The sequence below is a fragment of the Cucurbita pepo genome, chromosome 5 (assembly GCF_057944985.1).
Source record: "Cucurbita pepo subsp. pepo isolate OVF chromosome 5, ASM5794498v1, whole genome shotgun sequence".
In the NCBI taxonomy this organism is placed as follows: Eukaryota; Viridiplantae; Streptophyta; class Magnoliopsida; order Cucurbitales; family Cucurbitaceae; genus Cucurbita; species Cucurbita pepo.
The window spans coordinates 318,781-338,812 of NC_141802.1; the positions used below are offsets into that span (position 1 = coordinate 318,781).

The 20,032-nt window shown below is 39.0% G+C and overlaps 5 protein-coding genes and 1 pseudogene across 5 annotated transcripts; 4 read left to right on the plus strand and 2 right to left on the minus strand.

Moving 5' to 3' along the window:
* The first annotated feature begins 1,229 nt into the window (after nt 1-1,229).
* On the plus strand, nt 1,230-3,100 carry LOC111795575 (inorganic phosphate transporter 1-4 pseudogene; annotated as a pseudogene).
* Nucleotides 3,101-3,252: 152 nt separating this feature from the next.
* LOC111795576 (actin-depolymerizing factor) lies at nt 3,253-5,341 on the minus strand. The gene is made up of 3 exons (XM_023678084.2): nt 5,173-5,341; nt 4,203-4,468; nt 3,253-3,696 (listed from the first exon to the last, which is right to left on the minus strand). The coding sequence occupies exons 1-3, from the start codon at nt 5,194-5,196 to the stop codon at nt 3,546-3,548; spliced, it is 441 nt and encodes a 146-aa protein (XP_023533852.1). The 5' UTR covers nt 5,197-5,341; the 3' UTR covers nt 3,253-3,545.
* A 4,370-nt stretch (nt 5,342-9,711) lies between these two features.
* LOC111794950 (transcription factor MYB14-like) lies at nt 9,712-11,263 on the plus strand. Its single transcript, XM_023677166.2, has 3 exons — nt 9,712-9,902; nt 10,210-10,339; nt 10,611-11,263. The coding sequence occupies exons 1-3, from the start codon at nt 9,770-9,772 to the stop codon at nt 11,131-11,133; spliced, it is 786 nt and encodes a 261-aa protein (XP_023532934.2). The 5' UTR covers nt 9,712-9,769; the 3' UTR covers nt 11,134-11,263.
* Nucleotides 11,264-12,355: 1,092 nt separating this feature from the next.
* LOC111794715 (11S globulin seed storage protein 2) lies at nt 12,356-14,242 on the plus strand. Its single transcript, XM_023676829.2, has 4 exons — nt 12,356-12,710; nt 12,793-13,073; nt 13,156-13,599; nt 13,675-14,242. Exons 1-4 carry the CDS (start codon nt 12,407-12,409, stop codon nt 14,074-14,076), a joined length of 1,431 nt encoding a protein of 476 aa, XP_023532597.2. The 5' UTR covers nt 12,356-12,406; the 3' UTR covers nt 14,077-14,242.
* A 1,136-nt stretch (nt 14,243-15,378) lies between these two features.
* LOC111794716 (11S globulin) lies at nt 15,379-17,375 on the plus strand. Its single transcript, XM_023676830.2, has 4 exons — nt 15,379-15,723; nt 15,799-16,037; nt 16,118-16,648; nt 16,730-17,375. Exons 1-4 carry the CDS (start codon nt 15,402-15,404, stop codon nt 17,132-17,134), a joined length of 1,497 nt encoding a protein of 498 aa, XP_023532598.2. The 5' UTR covers nt 15,379-15,401; the 3' UTR covers nt 17,135-17,375.
* On the minus strand, nt 17,304-19,293 carry LOC111794717 (patellin-4). Its single transcript, XM_023676831.2, has 3 exons — nt 18,922-19,293; nt 18,007-18,842; nt 17,304-17,917 (listed from the first exon to the last, which is right to left on the minus strand). The coding sequence occupies exons 1-3, from the start codon at nt 19,030-19,032 to the stop codon at nt 17,509-17,511; spliced, it is 1,356 nt and encodes a 451-aa protein (XP_023532599.2). The 5' UTR covers nt 19,033-19,293; the 3' UTR covers nt 17,304-17,508.
* Nucleotides 19,294-20,032: the final 739 nt, after the last annotated feature.

The window sequence follows — 20,032 nt, forward strand, 5'->3', positions numbered from 1 at the left end:
AAGAGTGGTTGGGATTTAGATGTGATCCATCATTTGTCATAATCCCATTAAATTAATATTTTGCACATCCAAAACTGCTCCTCTTAGCCCATAGATTATATTCTTAATTGCTACCAAACATGTTAGAGAATATATAATATATATAAGAAAAATCGACTTATATATAATCGATAAAGTTAATTAATTATAGAGGATTTTAATAATATAAATTTCAGGTCGGACAAACCGATATAAACTTGATGTCGTGTACCAACAAATATAAAGACTCCTATTTTAATTTGAGGATGGATAACGATAAGATTTATAAATAAACTACGATTATAATTTCATCCTAATAACTTCCACTCTTCTGAACGGTTAAACAGATGATGGGTATAACTTACAACAACATTTGGAAGCAGAGAAAGGGGAGATGTTGGGTATAACTTACAACAACATTTGGAAGCAGAGAAAGGGGAGATGTTGGGTATAACTTACAACAACATTTGGAAGCAGAGAAATGGGAGATGTTGGGTATAACTTACAACAACATTTGGAAGCAGAGAAAGGGGAGATGTTGGGTATAACTTACAACAACATTTGGAAGCAGAGAAATGGGAGATGTTGGGTATAACTTACAACAACATTTGGAAGCAGAGAAAGGGGAGATGTTGGGTATAACTTACAACAACATTTGGAAGCAGAGAAAGGGGAGATGTTGGGTATAACTTACAACAACATTTGGAAGCAGAGAAATGGGAGATGTTGGGTATAACTTACAACAACATTTGGAAGCAGAGAAAGGGGAGATGTTGGGTATAACTTACAACAACATTTGGAAGCAGAGAAAGGGGAGATGTTGGGTATAACTTACAACAACATTTGGAAGCAGAGAAATGGGAGATGTTGGGTATAACTTACAACAACATTTGGAAGCAGAGAAAGGGGAGATGTTGGGTATAACTTACAACAACATTTGGAAGCAGAGAAAGGGGAGATGTTGGGTATAACTTACAACAACATTTGGAAGCAGAGAAAGGAGAGAAGGGGCGAGCGGGAACTGAAATTGGCGCGCTGGGCTATGTCTGTGCTGTGCTATGTCTGTGCTGTGCTGTTGTTGTTATGGCGGTTTGCAGTAAACCAGGAAGAAGAGGTTCCAATGTTTCCATCTCCTTCAACCCCTTTTCTCATTTATTCCTCTACTTTTCTTCTGCTCTTCTCATCTTCAACCTCCACCCTCTTTCCACAATCATCTACTCCCTTTTTCTTTTCTTCTTTTTTTCTCTCTTAGCTTGTGTGGAGAAAGTAAGCAATGGGAAAGGAGCCGCTTCAAGTTCTAAATGCACTTGATGTTGCCAAAACACAATGGTACCATTTCACGGCTATCATCATTGCTGGAATGGGATTCTTCTGATGCATATGATCTTTTCTGCATATCCCTTGTCACCAAGTTACTTGGACGCATTTACTATCATGTTCATGCCTCACCAAAGCCTGGCACATTGCCTCCCAACGTTGCTGCTGCGGTTAATGGTGTCGCATTTTGTGGAACGCTATCAGGGCAACTCTTCTTTGGCTGGCTGGGTGACAAAATGGGGCGAAAGCGAGTTTATGGCATGACTCTAATGATGATGGTTATATGCTCCATAGGCTCAGGCCTTTCCTTCGGCCACAATTCACAATCTGTCATGACTACTCTCTGCTTTTTCCGATTCTGGCTCGGCTTCGGCATCGGTGGCGACTACCCTCTTTCTGCAACCATCATGTCTGAATACTCTAATAAAAAGACTCGCGGTGCATTCATCGCTGCAGTGTTTGCTATGCAGGGGTTTGGAATTTTGGGCGGAGGCATATTTTCCATTATCGTCTCTTCGGCATTTAAGGCCAAGTTTGATGCTCCACCTTATGCAGTTGATCCAATTGCCTCCACTGTGCCCCAAGCGGATTACGTTTGGAGGATTATTGTGATGGCTGGGGCTTTTCCAGCTGCTCTTACTTACTACTGGAGGACCAAAATGCCCGAAACTGCACGCTACACAGCTCTTGTAGCCAAAAATACAACTCAGGCTGCATCAGACATGTCAAAAGTTCTGCACATGGACATTGAGGTAGAAGCGCAACAACCTACTCAGCTGACACCAAATGCAAACGCATATGGCTTGTTCTCAAAAGAGTTTCTTCGTCGCCATGGAACTCACTTACTTGGAACTACAACTACTTGGTTCTTGCTTGACATTGCCTTCTACAGTCAGAACTTGTTCCAGAAAGATATATTCAGTGCAATTGGATGGATTCCTCCAGCTGCCACCATGAATGCTATTGAAGAAGTTTACAAAATATCAAGGGCTCAAACACTCATTGCTCTCTGCAGTACTGTCCCAGGCTACTGGTTCACAGTGGCTTTCATTGACAAGATGGGAAGATTTGCGATTCAACTTATGGGATTCTTCTTCATGACAGTCTTCATGTTTGCTCTAGCCATTCCATACCATCACTGGACTCTGAAGGACCAACATATTGGTTTCGTCATCCTCTATTCGTTAACGTTCTTCTTTGCAAATTTCGGACCGAACGCAACAACCTTTGTTGTCCCAGCTGAAGTATTTCCAGCACGATTTCGTTCTACTTGCCATGGTATATCATCCGCGTCTGGAAAACTTGGAGCTATGGTGGGTGCATTTGGTTTTCTATATTTGGCTCAAAACCAGGACAAGAGCTAAACTGATGCAGGATATCCTCCTGGCATTGGAGTTCAGAACTCGCTTCTGTTGTTGGGTGGACTTAACTTCTTGGGAATCCTGTTTACTTTTCTGGTGCCTGAAGCGAAAGGAAAATCGTTGGAAGAGATGTCGGGCGAGAACGAAGATGGAACCATTCAAGAATTGGTGAGCCGGGCATGTACCAATTAGACAGTCAGTCTTCTCATATGTTTAAAGATTCTACTTATGGGATGGGATTCTCTTAAGAATAAAGTTACATTTCTGTGTGATTTATGTATCTTTGCAGACAGGTAGCGCGGGCCTTTATGAAAAATTGTGTTCAAAGGAAGATCATTCCAAACTCCTTGTTAACTTTTGAGAATTAAAAAAAAAAAAGACAGGAAATAAATGCTTCTTTTTCATATGTTGGCTTGGAAAATTGTTTTTGGTCGATGCCATTGATGATGAGCTGAAACTCAGTTCATGAAAGACAATACACAAAGCATGCTATGATCCATTCGGCATCGTGTTCTTCATTTCACATCATAAAAGGAGGCGCAGAAGAGAGATTGAATTAGATCCACCAGAGAACAAATTTCCAATGATAATAGGTTTGATAAATTCTAAACATTTTCTATAGCAAACTTGTCTTCACCTGAGAAGCAGTGATTGCAACCACAACAACATGTCGATCCACCATATATCAGCATTCTGCAGATGTTAGTTTATTTTACGGTTTGTCCAACGTTTTCATTCGCCAGCGTTCGGTTTTACACATATCGAAGCTAAACCAGTTCATAAGTATTAAAAATACTAGCTGGTTTACCCCTTAGAGAGAACAAATTAAACAAATTAAACAGAGACTGTTCATTGAGCACGGTCTCTAATCACTTCCAGGTCCATCTCTGCAGGGTCAGTAGCTTGGATCTCATAGTGAATGCCATCAAGCTCATGTCGAAAGTTGTCTTTAGATGTTGCATAGAGCATCTTGGCACGGATTCGAGAGCTCGCTGGAGACCTGAAGTGCAACAATCTAGGGTTAGATTAAAAGACACCAATGTGATTATCATTGATATGACATGACCAAAAGAATTCCTTTCATTGAAGGTCGTAACTAGATGGTTTCTGGAATAAGAGATTCAAAAGGTGCATTGGATCATCAACAACAGAAACAGCGAGCATTCTGAATAAATATGTCAAGATTTTCGAGTTTTGCCCAAAAATTTCGATGTACATACTATGATCTTTAGAGAGATTAGTGGATGCATATAGAACCCTGAAGATCATGACTTGTGCAGTGTGAAAAGTAAAGCACATGCACCAGAAGAAGGTATTGAATGAAAATAGCAAGCATACCAGATGAGTTATATGAATAACCAATTGACCATGAACATGAAGAACCCTAAGGATAACGAATGCTTTCCTAAGTAGGTTCCAAAATGTTGTGTTGTGGGGCAAACCAATGAACAATATAGCGATAAGAAATATAAGATTAAAGTTGATGATGGGTGAAGCTTAGCTAACCAGGCAATGAAGAAAATCTTGCTCTTCTGACAGTTGTCAGATGTCACAAAATCAAAATCATAAACAGCATAGCGGCAATCGTTGTCGGGCAGAGCAGCAGTGAAATCTTCATAGCTCTCAGCAGGATTGCCAATCTTGTCAACCACCACCTCCCTTTTCTTTTCATCAACCTTAAAGATCACATATCTATACATTTTCTTTCTCTGTAGTTCAGAAAATGTCTTCTTGGTGTGTTCATTCACACCCATTGCAGATAAAGTGTTTTGCTGTAAAGGTAGTTCAGTTCAAAAATGTCAAAACAACCAAACAAGTAGCAGCAAGATTTAAAGCATGTGAATAGCTCAAAGAAAATGGTGCCAACAAAGTAAAAATCCTCAGCAAAATACAGCAGCAGAAGTCCTTTAAATTGAACCATGGGATCTATAGTATTGTTCAATCAACAAAAGGTTTGATTTAGCTGTAGACCAGATCACCATGATTGATCCTGAGATCCCCAATAGATTCTTGTTTTGAAAAGTTTCTAAAAAGAAATTGCAGAAGAAGCAAAGAAGACAGAAGTCCATCAACAGACCTGCCTGAACAGTCAAGATCATGACTTCCACCCTTTAAATCAAAGATTTCAGAGGTATAACAAGAACCTGAATCAATCAAGCACATGATCCATCGAATCTAACTCCTTTCATCAAAATCCACTGTACTCGTTTGAAATAAAGAGAAAAAGAAGAAGAAACACAGCATGCTTGAAGAAAGGAGAGTAAATAGCATCAGAGAAAAGGGTAAAGAAAGAAGAAAACATAAAATTGAGAAGTCAGTTGATGGGTGGTTGGGAAGGATGAAGCAGAGGTGAAGAATGTTGAGAAAAACGTAAGTAACATAAAATCGGGAGAAAACCCAGAGCCCCCAATTGAAATAAGGGTACACCCAGTTGAGTTAAAGTAAAGAAAGCATAAAAATAAGAACATAAAGATACCCGTCGGAGGCCTCTGAACGACATGACGATCGGAGAAGAGGGCGATGTGAGAAAGAGGATGAGAAAACTTGATCAAAGGAGGAGGAAGAAGAGAAAGGTCAGAATTGGTAGGCAAAGAAGAAGCGGAGGGAAAGGCAGAAGATATAGACACGAAAGAAAGGAAAGGGAAGGGAAGTGACTAAAGCTGCCAATTTCGCTAAACAACCCAGTCAAATATTCTCTCTTTCTCCACCCTTTTTCACCCAACTTCAAAAAAATAAATAATGGGGACCAAATAGAAAAATAAATTTCAAATATGTATATATTAAAAAAAAAAAAAAGGTTTGATTTTTTCTTCCTTTTTCGTTATAGAGCTTTTGTTCAAAATTTAAATAAAATTGACTTTTGAATCTTCAATTTAAAACTGTCAATTTAGATTATTCTTTTAAAAATTATTAAACTTTATTGTAAAAAAGTTCGCGTTTTATGGACATGCTACTTCTAAACAAAAAGCAACTTTGTTAATGTTCTTGTTGAATTTTGTTTAATATATTCGGTCAATAAATTATAAATAAAAATATTAATTTGAATAAAACATATAAAAATCATAATTTAATTATTAGATTTTTATTATTTATAAAGCTTTAAAAGATTATGAATTAATAGTTGAATGGATAAGACAAATAAATATAAAAATGTTTGGTATAAAAAATGATAAATAATTTTTAAAAAAAAAAAAGAAAACTGATGAGTTGAGAAAAAGTTGGAAAAGGTTGCGTGGTAGTAACGCAGGGTTGTCCTTAATGATGTGCTATGGGTATTGAGGGCGCCACATTCCATCAATTCCTCGCACGTGTACCTCTTCCCCACATGCTTTACTTTATTCTCTTTTCATTTCATTTTACCTTTTTTTTTTTTTTTTTTCTTCTTTTAAACAAATGAAAATTGATTTCCAAGTTTCGAAATTAAACTTTATAAATTTTAACCATCCCTCCAAAAAATGTAATAAAAGATTTGGTATATTTTTAAACATTTTAACATTTTATTAAATATCAATTATAAAATTAAAAATTATATTCTTCTTTTTTTTTTTTTTTTAAACATGGGATAGACTTAAAATGATATTTTTTTAAAATATCTTTTTTTGAATTGAAATGTTTGTTTTTTAGGTGAGAGGAAACCAATCTCCACCGTCCAATGGCCCCACAGCAATTAACGTCTGATGTCGATAACATTTGGTCTGAAAGTCGGCCATCCGACGTTTCCTTGGCGCCGCGTATTTTATTATTATTATTATTATTATATGTTACAAAATAATAAACTAATAATAATAATAAATACTGGCAGTTGGAGGCCCAAGGTCAAGCACGCTTAATCTGACCCAGCCGCCGCAGACCTGCTACAGCCCAGGTCCAATCACTTGGGCTTTATGGGCCCTCTCCGCAGCCAAGGTCAAGCATACTTAATCTGACCCACCGCCGCGGACCTGCTACAGCCCAGGCCCAATAACTTGGGCTTTATGGGCCCTCTCAGCAGCCAAGGTCAAGCACGCTTAATCTGACCCAACCGCCGCGACCTGCTACAGCCCAGGCCCAACTACTTGGGCTTTATGGGCCCTCTCCGCAGCCAAGGTCAAGCACGTTTAATCTGACCCAGCCGCGGCGGACCTGCTATAGCCCAGGCCCAATCACTTGGGGTTTATGGGCCCTCTCCGCAGCCAAGGTCAAGCATACTTAATCTGACCCACCGCCGCTGACCTGCTACAGCCCAGGCCCAATCACTTGGGCTTTATGGGCCCTCTCCGCATAGAAAGCATAAACATCTTTTTGACAATTATTTGTTGTTATCTATTATGTAAAAGCTTTATATGAATATAGTTTTTAAAATTAAAAAACCCAAAATTTTGGACATTAATTTTATAGAAAAAATGACACATTAATGCTCTCCCAAAAGCATAGATTAATTTATGAATGATGTGAAAAATGATAAAGAGTTAGGTGAAAACATAAATTTCAAACTTGGAAAATTCAATTTACCCTTCAAATTCAACACTTAAGAATTAATTATTTGTGGACCCTTTTGCACCTTATGCTTCACCATTTCTTTTTCTTAATTTTCAAAACCTCTCATAACTTTTTCTTTCTTTGTTGAATACATATAGAAAGTTAATTAAACTATTATTTTGTTATTAAGTAACTAAGTTCATATTATGTGTATTCCAAATCATATTCAAGTGTATGGCTTGGATTTTGTGAAGTAGTGGATTTTGATTCTCAGGCGGTGGATTTGGATCCTCAAGAAGTTGGATATAAAAATTAGAAACGAGGATCAAATCTCCGGTCTCAAAAACAAATCAAAATCAAAATGTGTGAATCTCAATTATTTAATCTTAATCCGTCACTCATTCACATTATATTATCAACTAAATATATTATCTCATTGAATGAATATGTCATAATCAATTCAACGTCAACCCATACAGTAAGGGCAATACTTATTAAGAAATTGAAATATGAATTTAATCTCGGAACTTACATACTTTTTGGTTGATAAAGGGTATGAATTTCATTAATGAAGAAAGTGGTGATATTGGGAGCTGTCGGCCAAAGTCAGTGTGATATTGATATCAATATTTGTTGTCTGTTTTCAAATCGGTACAACATTCCACACCTTCTTTCTCTTCAATCCACACCCTTTCTAATCTAAATCCAAATTCTCTGCAACTTACTTACTTTTCGTTTTACCAAAGCAATCAGATTTCATGCTTTTATTTTCTTTCTTAGATTAGTAAAACCATTGTACATATATGAGCAACACCTTTACCATATGTTAGGTATTAACCCTACCCTCCCACACCTACCGTTCATACCCATTAGATGACAAACCAGAGAAGAGAATTGATATATATATGTATAAAAAACTCCTCTCTAACATACGTGTTTTAAAATTGGGAGGCTGACGTTCGTACATAACAGGTTAAAGCGAACAATATCTACTGAAAGTAAGTTTTGGTTGTTAACATTTATTTACATAGGATTCAGACAAAAATTTATCTTTACTCCGTTAAATAAACCCCTTTGTTCGAGAATAGTCCCATATTTCACCAAAATTATAATGATTTCACAACAAAATTTTGTGATTACCATGAAAACTCACATCCCACATGGACTACTAAAGCTTAGAGTTCCAATCAAGTCCACTTTGTTGTTGTGAGTTATTCAAATCATGTAAAGAAAAGGGTTTGCAAATATAACAAAAAGGGTAGCAAATCTTTGGGAAGATCACTTCTTTTGTGTACTTTTGAATGTATTTTCACCTCACCCATAGCAATTCAAATAAACTAAAATTGAGTGCATGCAATGAATGGAGGAGGGGCCATGCGTAAAAAGCAAAGCTCCTATAAATTATCCACAAGTTTCTTGGGCACCATCGTCCCCGAAGTTCAAGCCCACTGTTCATGTCGACGAGATGTGCCTCTTAAAGTGCTTCATGGCTTGCTTTGAGACCAACCACAAGTGACATCATTACCACGTAACATAAAAGCTACCCTTCCTCATTTCAGATATATTAAATTGCAAAGCTGCTGACTAACTTCCGCCGATTCATACCACTTTCTGACTTGAATTGAGAAAATAAGAAACTCTTTTCATTTTTATATTATAAACTAGATTGTGTAAAATCATGATGAAGAATTCTTTGTACAATTAATAATTAATTCATCGTCAAAAATGGCTCACACCCATATGTTAAACAACAATTTAGATCAAAATCTTCCTTTTACCTTGAAGTTTGAAAGTCCCCCAAAACATAATTACACCTTTAATTAGTGGTTGTGTGGCCTCCAAGAATTTGTTAAGGAATGTGCTAAATGGTCCATATTCTTGAAAATAGCTCCAAGGTTGAATTATAGTATACCTACTCAGTATTGGAATACAACATAGGGTTACTCGAAAATTAAACTATATAAAAAGAAAAAAATTAGGAATCTAAAAAGAATATTCTTTAAAAAATTGAATTATTGTAATGTTTAGACCCAAAAGGAAGGGGTTGATATATACACATCAGCCACTAGCCTCTTTTATTGACCTAAGTTCATCCCCATCATAGTTTATAATAAAATTCAACATCAAAATGTCAAAATTTGCGCTCACATGTATATATTTATGATAGTTATAGCTTGGAATTTTATTTACTGTATTAATATATTTGATTTGATGGTAAGAAGATGAATTAAAAAAAAGAGGTGAATCTGAAGGACATAAATTAAAGATTTAAGATTGAAAAAGAAAAACGCACGTTTTAATTTGAGTAAGGAAGGGTGATGGGATGAGATGGAGAGGCCCACGATGGAAAGGAAGAAAGACAGCGGTGAGTCGACGTTTCCTGGAAGCATTGTTGGGGGGATTTTTGCCCTTTTAAAACCCACACAAGTGCGCCCTCTTTGTACCCTTTTCTGTACCCATCTTCTTCCCACTTTCCCTTTCATCCCCTTTTCATCTTTGTATATATATATATATATACATATGTAACTCAAGCTCTTATCTTTGGGCTTCTGTAGAGAGAGAGACAGATCCATTGATCATCATCTTCAGAGCTCCAAAGAAGTAAAGGGAAAGAGATGGTGAGAGGTCCATGCTGTGAGAAAATGGGGCTCAAGAAAGGTCCTTGGACCCCTGAAGAAGACCAGATTCTCATCAATTATATCAACCTCTATGGCCATGGAAACTGGCGAGCCCTCCCAAAACAAGCTGGTAATTCATTCTTCACTTCTTTCTTTCTTTAATTCTTCTGATCAATCTAAAACTTCAACCAAAATGTTTCCTTTTCAAACCCCATTAAAAAAAATCCACCTTTTCTTCTCCCTTTCCAAAAATGGAAAGACAACATAGTTAAATCAACACAACTCTCCACGATAATATGCTTTCATGCATTTGCTTTGGACTTCTCAAAATGACTCGTTCCAATTAAAAGAGTATTATTTGATTATAAACTCATGAACATTCTCTAAATTAGTTGAGGTGAGACACCATTTCTTATGATTCTTTTGAAATATTTCAGGGTTATTACGGTGTGGAAAAAGTTGCAGACTTCGATGGACTAATTACCTAAGGCCAGACATTAAAAGAGGAAATTTCACTCCACAAGAAGAGGAAACCATTATTAAGCTACACCAAATGCTTGGAAACAGGTTTTTTTTTTTTTTTTTTTTTTTTTTTTGGAAATTTGATTGATCACGTGACTCTGGTGTCCTCGTAAGAAGATAGGTTTAAAGCAAGGCTAATTAATAATTAATTACATCGATGACTGCATAGGTTTTAATCCATTTTATGTAATCATGTGACACTAACCAACAAAACTGCCAACATAGAACTTAACGAACGTGTTTTTTGTTTTCAACCGATTAAAGATTTCGATACTTAGCAATGAAATTAACTAACTATCTTTTTATTAATTTCTAGATGGTCGGCAATTGCTGCAAGATTACCGGGAAGAACCGACAACGAGATAAAAAACGTGTGGCACACTCATTTGAAGAAAAGGATTACACAAAATTACGCCACTCCACAACTCAGAAATTACACCGCTGTGAACCGACAGAGCTACGGCGGGGATATCCCCGCCGTGGCTGGAGAAGAATCAGCAGCACAATCCTACAAATTTACGACCTTTCATTCGATGCAGAGCTGTGGTTCGGCTTCTTCGCCGCCCCATTGCTCCAGTGAAAGCTCCTCCATCGTCACGGCGGAGAACGGTGAGTTGTCGACAAATAATCTGCCGGAAGCCGACGACAGCTTCTGGATGGAAGTTTTGGCCAATGACCAAATCGCCATGGTAGGGAGCCAACAGGGATTTGTAGGTGAAATATATGAGGGCCAGTTTGGTAATTTGACAATGGAGCAGCCAGTTAATGAGACTATGGATTTTTGGTATAATATTTTTGCAAGAGGAGGGGAATCGTCGGAGTTAAAAGAGATATTATGAATCTAATAGAATTAGTTTTTTTTTTTTTTTTTTTTTTTGAGGAGAGGGATTGGATTCACTATTACAAAAGTTGTCAAAATTTACGGGGTTTTTTATAGATTAACAAAGTTTAAAAAATAAATAAAAAATGAATACAGAAAAATATACCTAAAAAAAAGGTATTTTTGAGTTAGTATATATGATTTCCATACTTTATAACAAATATATTTTCTTTTTATATTAACTGGCTGAAATATATTTTGTATTTTTAAATATATTACTATTATTATTTTATTGTTTTGGAAAAGTAACATGTTTTTATTTTTGGTTTTGGTTCTTAAATATGATATGGGCATGTGGGGGTTCTCGTGATTCGTATTTTATTATATAGTTTGTCACCTTTATAAATTAAAAAATATGAATTGATTATATTATAATATGACTGTTTTCCTTTTTCATCTAAAACTAAAGTTAGTGGGGCCTTTAATGTGGATAATCTCTCCCTAATAAATAAATGAAATTTATATTGCAAATAGTAATGCCGACATTATTGTGCCACTATGTAAGATTTGTATTTTTTTGACGACGTCCACTTAAGCCACATCAATTTCTATGTCGTATTCAAATTGGATTCTTCGCCACCAATTAGTCCTTATGACTCCTATGTATCTCTATCAGCTTTATGGTTTTAAAATGTTTTTATTAGAGAGGTTTTCATACCCTTATAAGAAATGTTTGTTCTCTTATCCAATCGATGTGGGATCTCACTCACAATCCACTCTACTTGAGGGCCCAACGTTCTCTCTGGCACACCACCACTCAGTGTCTGACTCTCTGATACCATTTGTAATATCCCAAGTCAACTATTAGCAGAAATTGTATTCGTTTGGGTTTCACTTCTGAACTTTCCTTTGAGATTTTAAAAAGCGTATGCTAGGGAGAGGTTTATGCTAGCTTGAACCAAATCATAAATCAAACAAAATTAACGTGAACATGAACACATACATTTCTGGTATAGCATGCTAGTTTGGCAAAACATATAAAGAAAGAGAGACAAGTGGTGAGGGCAGAGAAAGAATAATGAGAGAGAGAGAGAGAGAGAGAGAAACAGAGAGACAAATGGTGGGCGTGTAATATAACCAATTCCATGCATCACCACGTCCCGGATTCCATTTCAGAAATCACCCCAAATGTTGCTTCATTTCAACCCCAAGCACCCACCTTTGGCCCTATATATTAACCCCTTTCCCAATTCAATTTCATCCCACCATCTCCTTTTTAACCACTTTCTACAATGGCTACCAAACTGGTAGTAGCGATTCTGCTGTGCTTTGCTGTATCGTCTTTGGTGAGCGCTCAGGGGCCTGAGAGGCGGCGGCGCTTCAGGGAAGAAGCTCAGCAATGCCGGCTCGACAGGCTTCAGGCAAGGCCGCCCTCGCGTCGGATCGAGTCGGAGGGAGGCATTAGTGAGATTTGGGATGAATCAGAGGAAGAGTTTCAGTGTGCTGGAGTTGCTGCCATGAGAAGCATCATAAGGCCCAACTCTCTCACTGTTCCTATGTTCCAAAGCTCCCCCATGCTTATTTACGTGGAGCAAGGTATCACTCCCTACAAACCTCGCCACATAACACTCTGTTTTAAGCGTATTATGAATAATTGGTTACAAATGGGGTGGAACAGGGGAAGGGTTCATGGGGCTGAATTTCCCAGGGTGCGCAGAGACATACGAGGCACAATCATCCCAATCTTCAAGACGGTCTTCAAGGCGTCTGGGGCGTCGAGTTGGCGCTGGCAAAGAGGAAGACCAACACCAAAAGGTGCGCAGAGTCCGCCGTGGTGACATGATCGTCGTCCCCGCAGGTACTGTCAAATGGTGCCACAACGACGGCGGTCAAGACCTTGTCCTCGTCTCCTTCTTGGATCTCAACAACGAGGACAACCAACTGGACCTCCGCATCAGAGTATTCCAATTCTCCCCTTCGAACTCAAAAACATTTCAGTACCAAAAAGAGATCTCTGTTCTTATACATGCGTTTTGTACAGGCATCATTCTTGGCCGGTGGAATTCCAAGAGAAGCATTAAGGCAATTTAGAGGATCAGGAGAATCAAGAGGATCAAGATCGTCAGAGGATCTAGTGAACATCTTCTTTGGGTTCGATCAGGAGCTTCTTGCAGAGGCATACAACATTCCATCAGACCTGGCCAGGAAAATCCAAGAACAAAGGAGCAGCGGATTGATCGTGAAGTGCGAGGAAGACATGTCGTTTTTGACACCGGAGGAGGAAGAGGAAGAACCGAGTGCATCCCCTTCTTCCAATGGGCTGGAAGAAACCATCTGCACTGCACGAGTCCAGCACAACATGAACACACAAAAGGAAGCCGATGTGTACTCAAGGGAGTCCGGTAGAATCAACATTTTGAACCGACTCAAGCTCCCCATTCTCAAATACATGGACATGAGTGCTGAGAAAGGCCATCTTTTCCCGGTAAAAAAAAAAAAAAACTAATTCATTTACCTCCTTCCAACCTCCATTCCTAACATTTGGCTTCCCCTGTTGCAGAACGCTCAATACAACCTGCACTGGTCGATCACCGACCACAGATTGGTGTACGTGGTGGAGGGAGAGGCAGAAATTCAGATATCGGATGACTACGGCAACCAAGTGTTCAAGGAGAGGGTTTCGAAAGGAAACATGTTTGTGATCCCCCAATTCTACGCCTCGCTAGCCCAGGCAGGCCCAGAAGGGTTCGAATGGGTCACTTTCAAGACCTCAAAGCAGCCCATGAAAAGCCCAGTCGTTGGCTACACCTCCCTCTTCAGAGCCCTCCCGCAACAAGTCCTGGAACAATCATTCCAAATCACAGCAGGAGAGGCCCAGCAACTGAAGCAGACCAGAAGCAGACACACTTTCCTGTTCCCTCCTAGCAGCAGCAGCAGCAGCCGCCGCCGTAGGTTCCCTTAAAGAAGGAGAAGCTCCCTTTCGCAAGTGGTAGAGAGTAGAGAGATAAAAGAAAACGAATAAGGCCAGACGGTACCACAGCGCAGTAGAGTTTTAAAGTTATGGTTATATGTAATAATAATATATGAATGCAATAAAAAATATGTGGCCGCCGGGCCTTCTTTCCTCATTTTCTCTTCATATGTTTTCCATTTTATTTTCGTTATTAAGCATATGAACTATAGACTTAAATATGATCCATACTAAATGTGTAAATTCAAACAATTAATTAATGAATGCACTATACAAACAAAAGTTGTGTAATTACTAATTAACAACAAACATGTTTAATTAATTGGTTTCATTAAATGTATTTGTTGCAATTAAAGTTTTCCCGAGTAATATTCAATTTATTAGTTATTTATTAACTCAATTAGTGATGGATTAGTACTCAAAGAGTGTACTAAATAAAACCTATCTCTCATTTTATAATTTAATTTTAACCCAAAGTTTTTGAGTCTCATTAGTTACTGAAAAAATTGGCGAAAATTAGCCATGAAAATAAACTGTTTATCTTTATATAAGAACTTCTTAATTATATATATATAATTAAATATAACAATGCTTTTTTTTTAAAAAAAAAAAAGAATAAATAAATTGATACACTTAAAAATTCAAATGTATTTTAAAACAAAACAACAATTGAAAGTTGATAGATTTTTTTTAATATAATTTAGCTTAGATTAATTATGTTATTAAATCAAAACAATAATTTTTTTTGTTTTAAATTGTGATTTTTTTTAAAAAAAAATATATATTGAGATCAGATTATGAAAATTGGAAAAAGAGGAGGAATGAAGTTTAAAATAATTACTTATTTTAAAATTTTGAATCAGGTATTAAATTATTTGAAAGAAAAAAAAAAATTGAATAAATAAAAATGAAATTCTGCTGTGGCATTTCATCAAATATAAAGAAACCAGATTGTCACTGTGAGTGAGATGAGATGAGATGAGAAATTGATTAGGGAAAATAAACAAGAAATGAATGATATGAGAAAACGACAAATATTTTGCAGAGACAGAACATGATAAACGACACAACATAGAGAGTGGCAAGCAGAATAGGTATAAAGGGATCAGCATTTACCATCCAATATTTCAGAACCCGAAAGCCACCTGCAACATGACATTCAATGATGTGTGCAACAATAGGGTTTCCACAGCCATGCAATTTGAAGAATGGCTCAATCTTCTTTACACCTGTCCCTGCTTTCTTCCCTCTATAAACCCCTATTCTCCCCATTTCCCACTTCAAACACAGCCCTTTTCTACATCCAAACACCAACCATGGGAACTCACCGTTTCCTCTCCCTTTCCCTCTGTTTCCTCGTCCTCTTCAATGCCTGCCTAGCAACCGACCAGGACGCCAACTCCCACAGGCGCTTCAGCGAGGGCCAGCGCCGGTACCGCCACTGCCGCCTCGACAGGCTCGATGCCCTCGAACCCTCCAACCGCATCGAGGCCGAAGGCGGCGTCATTGAGATATGGGACCCCAATCACGAGATGTTCGAGTGCGCTGGCGTTGCTATCCAGAGATATATTATTGACCCTAATGGCCTTCTTCTTCCGCAATACACCAATGCCCCACGTCTTATCTACATTGAAAGCGGTACTCATTTCGGTTTTTTGTTAATTAATCAATTAATTAGTTAATTAATTAATTATACCCTGTGATTTCCAACAGGGAGAGGGTTGAAGGGAGTTGTACTTCCGGGCTGCCCTGAAACATACCAAGAATCTCAGCAATCGGCGCAGGAGTTCCGAGACCGCCATCAGAAGATCCGCCACGTACGCGCCGGTGACCTCTTCGCTGTGCCTGCTGGCTCTGCTCATTGGTCCTATAACGATGGTAATGAGAAGCTTATTGCTATTGTTCTTCTGGACGTCAGTAACAACGCCAACCAACTCGACTTCCATCCAAGGGTAAAGGCAACGCATCAAACTCAAATTTTAAAATTAGCATTTAAATGAAATGAGATTTACATGTATTAACTAAGATGCAGACATTCTACTTAGCCGGAAATCCAGAGGAGGAGTTCGAGGAGTCGAGATCGGACAGAGAGCGTGAACAGAGACGAGGACAGAGCACTCGGAAGGGATCCAGCAACAAGAACAACATCTTCTACGCCTACGACGACAGAGTCCTTGCAGAAATTTTCAACATAAACGTGGAGACAGCGAGGAAGCTCCGTGGGGAAGACGACTACAGGCGTAACATCATCAAGGTTGAGGGAGAGTTGGAGGTGATCAAGCCACCAAGATCCCACGGAGGAAGCAGAGGAGATGAGCGAGAATGGGAGGAGGAACAAGAAGAAGAGAGAGAAAGAGAGCGCGAGCACCGCCAACGCCGCCGATGGGCTGATAATGGATTGGAAGAAACCATTTGCTCTTTGAGACTCAAGGAGAACATAGGCGACGCCTCCCGCGCTGATATCTACACCCCTGAAGCTGGCCGTCTCAGTTCCACCAACAGCCACCGCTTCCCCATCCTCCGCTGGCTTCAGCTCAGCGCCGAGCGCGGCGTTCTTTACAGGGTAAGTAAGAATTTAGGCATACAGCATCTGGCTATGCTCTCACATAATTTGGTATATTATTTGTTATTATTGTTATTGCAGAATGCGATGTACGTTCCACACTGGAACATGAACGCACACACCGTAATATTCGTGACAAGAGGGCGAGCGAGAGTACAAGTAGTAGACGACAGAGGCCAAACCGTATACGACGGGGAGCTACAACAACGCCAGCTCCTAGTGGTCCCACAAAACTTCGGCATAGTGAAAAAAGCAAGCGAGGAAGGGTTTGAGTGGGTTTCCTTCAAGACCAACGACCAGGCAATGATCACCCCACTGGCTGGCCGCACCTCCGCCTTGAGAGCATTCCCCGTTCAAGTCCTCGCCAGCGCCTACAGAATCTCCACAGAAGAGGCTCGAAGGCTCAAATTCAACCGGGAAGAGACCACTCTGCTGCCCCCAAGCATGTCATCCGCGCGCAGGGCCAACCCAGTGGAAGCAATGTAAAGGGCTAGGCTTGCTCGACCACTCGGTTTGGTAGGAACTAGGAATGGGCCGGTTTTGGCTTTTGGGCTTTGGTTTTATGGTGTAATAATTTAGGGTTTAAAGCTACCGAATAATGATGATGATGATAATAATAATAATAATAATAATAATAATAATAGTAATAAAGACGAGGCCAAGTTTACCTATGTATATTTATATATATCCAACCGTTTAAAGTGTAGATTACTCAAATTTTTGTGGACCCTACGCTCTGTTTGATTCAAATTTCTAGTTCAAAAAGAAACACAAAACATGAGATTGAAATGAAAAAAATGAAGAATTAGAAAATAGAAGTCAGTCCCACCAATTATATGAGTGCGCTATGAAAGGCTGTGCTATTTGCTGAATAAGATGTACATAGGGACAGTGGGCTTGGCTTTGGATCTGTAGTAAACTGTCTTCTTGTACTTGAAATTTGGATTCTCAATTGTCAGCACGATCCTCCCTGGCTCACTTATGTAGAAACAATTCCTCAAGCTCTCTCCCACTTTCTTCTGATTCTCTAGCTGAATCCGATACGATCCTTCGTCGTCGGGCACGAACTCTTCCTTGTATGCAACGTCCCATCCCACCACCGTCACGTCCCACACCATCGTCACCCCAACCTGGGCTGGGATTTCAATGGTCACAGCCGTGTTTCCTTTAATGTCGACCTGTGATGCTTTATCCATGGGCGAGAAGTCGTCGTCGTCGTCTCTCATAAGCCCGCCGTATTGAATGGGCAAGTGTTCGGGGGCTATAAACCTTGATCATCAAGAGATGGGAATGGGAATGAATTAGTTGGTTGAAGAAAAGAAACACAAAATATATGCATACAGGAATAATTGGCTCACTTGAGAAGGGTCTTTGTGACTTTTGATGGATTGGCAAAGACGAACTTGGCCTTGGTTTTGTGGCTGATGATCTTGGATCGAAGAAGGTGGCGTGCGTAGTACCAAAATGGAGCATTTATGACTATATTTTTATAGACGAGTTCGGGGTAATTGTCGCGTAAGAGCAAGAGAGCTCTCTTGTTAAGCGTACGAAACTCCTTGGTGGCAGGTCCGGACGCGTTCTTCAAATCAGTGATCTGAAGAATGGAATCAACCCCTCCCTTTTCAAATCGAAGCTGTTTAATCCCTTTCTCCATATTCTGAACCATCCATCTCAACAACTCCTCGCATTTCTCCTCTGTTCCAAACGTCCTCTGCCACATCTCTCTGTCCATCAAAACCCCATTTGCATGAAACCACAACGGATGCCCCTCTCGATCTCGACCGTTCAGAAAACCCACCAAATTCTGAAGATCGCCGTCCAATTTCTCCTCAACAATCCCATCCGCCTTGTATTCTCTGCGCCATTTCAAAGTCTTTCTCAGCATCTCAAATGCTTCGTGGACTTTGTAGTGTTTGGCTTTCAAGAACTTCTGCAACAGAATGTCGGTTCCTTGGTGGCCTTTACTCGGCAATAAAGGCACTCCCCATAGCGTTATTTCTTTAAGCTCTTCTCTGGCTTTTTCGGCGTCTTTTATGTCAACACTTCGGTCGGGTTTGCCCATCAGATAATTCCCTGCTATTGCATCCTCCACTCTGTATCGCAGTTCTATCAAAGCCTTCTTCTTTTTCTTCTTTCTCATCTTCTTTTCCATTGCCTCCAAATCTTTCTCCACCATTTCGCCGTCCGATCTTCCCTGCACGTGTGTTTATCAAACATGAATATCAAAATTGAAGGGGAATAAATTTATGAAAAGAATTAATTATGGAGCAGACCAGATCATCCTCTAGAAAGTAAAGATCTTGGTCCAAGTTCATGATGCTCTTCAGATCGGTTTCCACAGAAATGTGGTCGTAGATCTTCTTCCCATTTCTCCCGGCCACCATTATATCTTCTTCTTGGAATTCCAGGATTCCGGCGGCCGGTGAGAGAGTAGCCGGAAAACCGGATGCGGTGTGGCTAGAACAGATCAGAACCAAGGACTGACAAATGCAAATTGAGGGTTCATTGAACGGAAAGAAAAGAAGCTGTCTTGAATCATCTCACGGGTGAGGCTGTAAGTTCTTCAAACCCCCTCAAAGCCATTACTTTTTCTTCCCCCAAATTTAGAACTTTTTTTCTTTTTTTAACATTTATTTCCAATCATGTGTTCCTAACAAAACTCATGAACTGATTTGTATAGATATGGTCTGGCAGTTTCCAAATCCGTGGTTCTTATCAATTCATCCCATTTCAAATATCCCTTTTTACAATTTTTTTTTTTTAAATATATATATTTCTTTTGTTTGATCCCATTCTTGTAATTTTGTATATATATTTTTCTTAATCTAAGGATGAATTTGATAAAGTTCAAAATTTTATAGTAAATTGTTGGGCTTGGCCCAGGTCCATAAAAAAGAAAGGAGATTATTTATTTATTTATTTATTTATTCAAAAAAAAAAAAAAAAATCACAAAGATCCAAAGTTGGGAAATGTTTTGACGTATGGAAGAATCCCTTAGAACACAGAATCGCGAAGGAATCAATTCCATTTGGGTGAGAACCAAAAACATGATGTTTTGTTGGTATAAAATTGACATAATTTTGGAAAGGTATATGTGGCTACTCTCACAGTGTGTTGTGTCAGTTCATCTTTTACTTGTTTCTTTTTGTTTTGTTTGGTTGTTAAGTTGAAACATGTCGTGCGTAGAAGGTAGGCATGTTACCCCATGCATGCCCTTGGAGTTCCCAACAGAGAGGCCCCAAGACTAGGCCTCGGCTCCACTCCTCTCCTTCTTCTTCTCAACGCCCCCATGGCTTTACACTTGATTCAATTAAATTTCCCTTCAACTTCTTTTTGGGGTTACAAAGTAAAAGATAACACATATTTAGAGACCAAAACAAAAG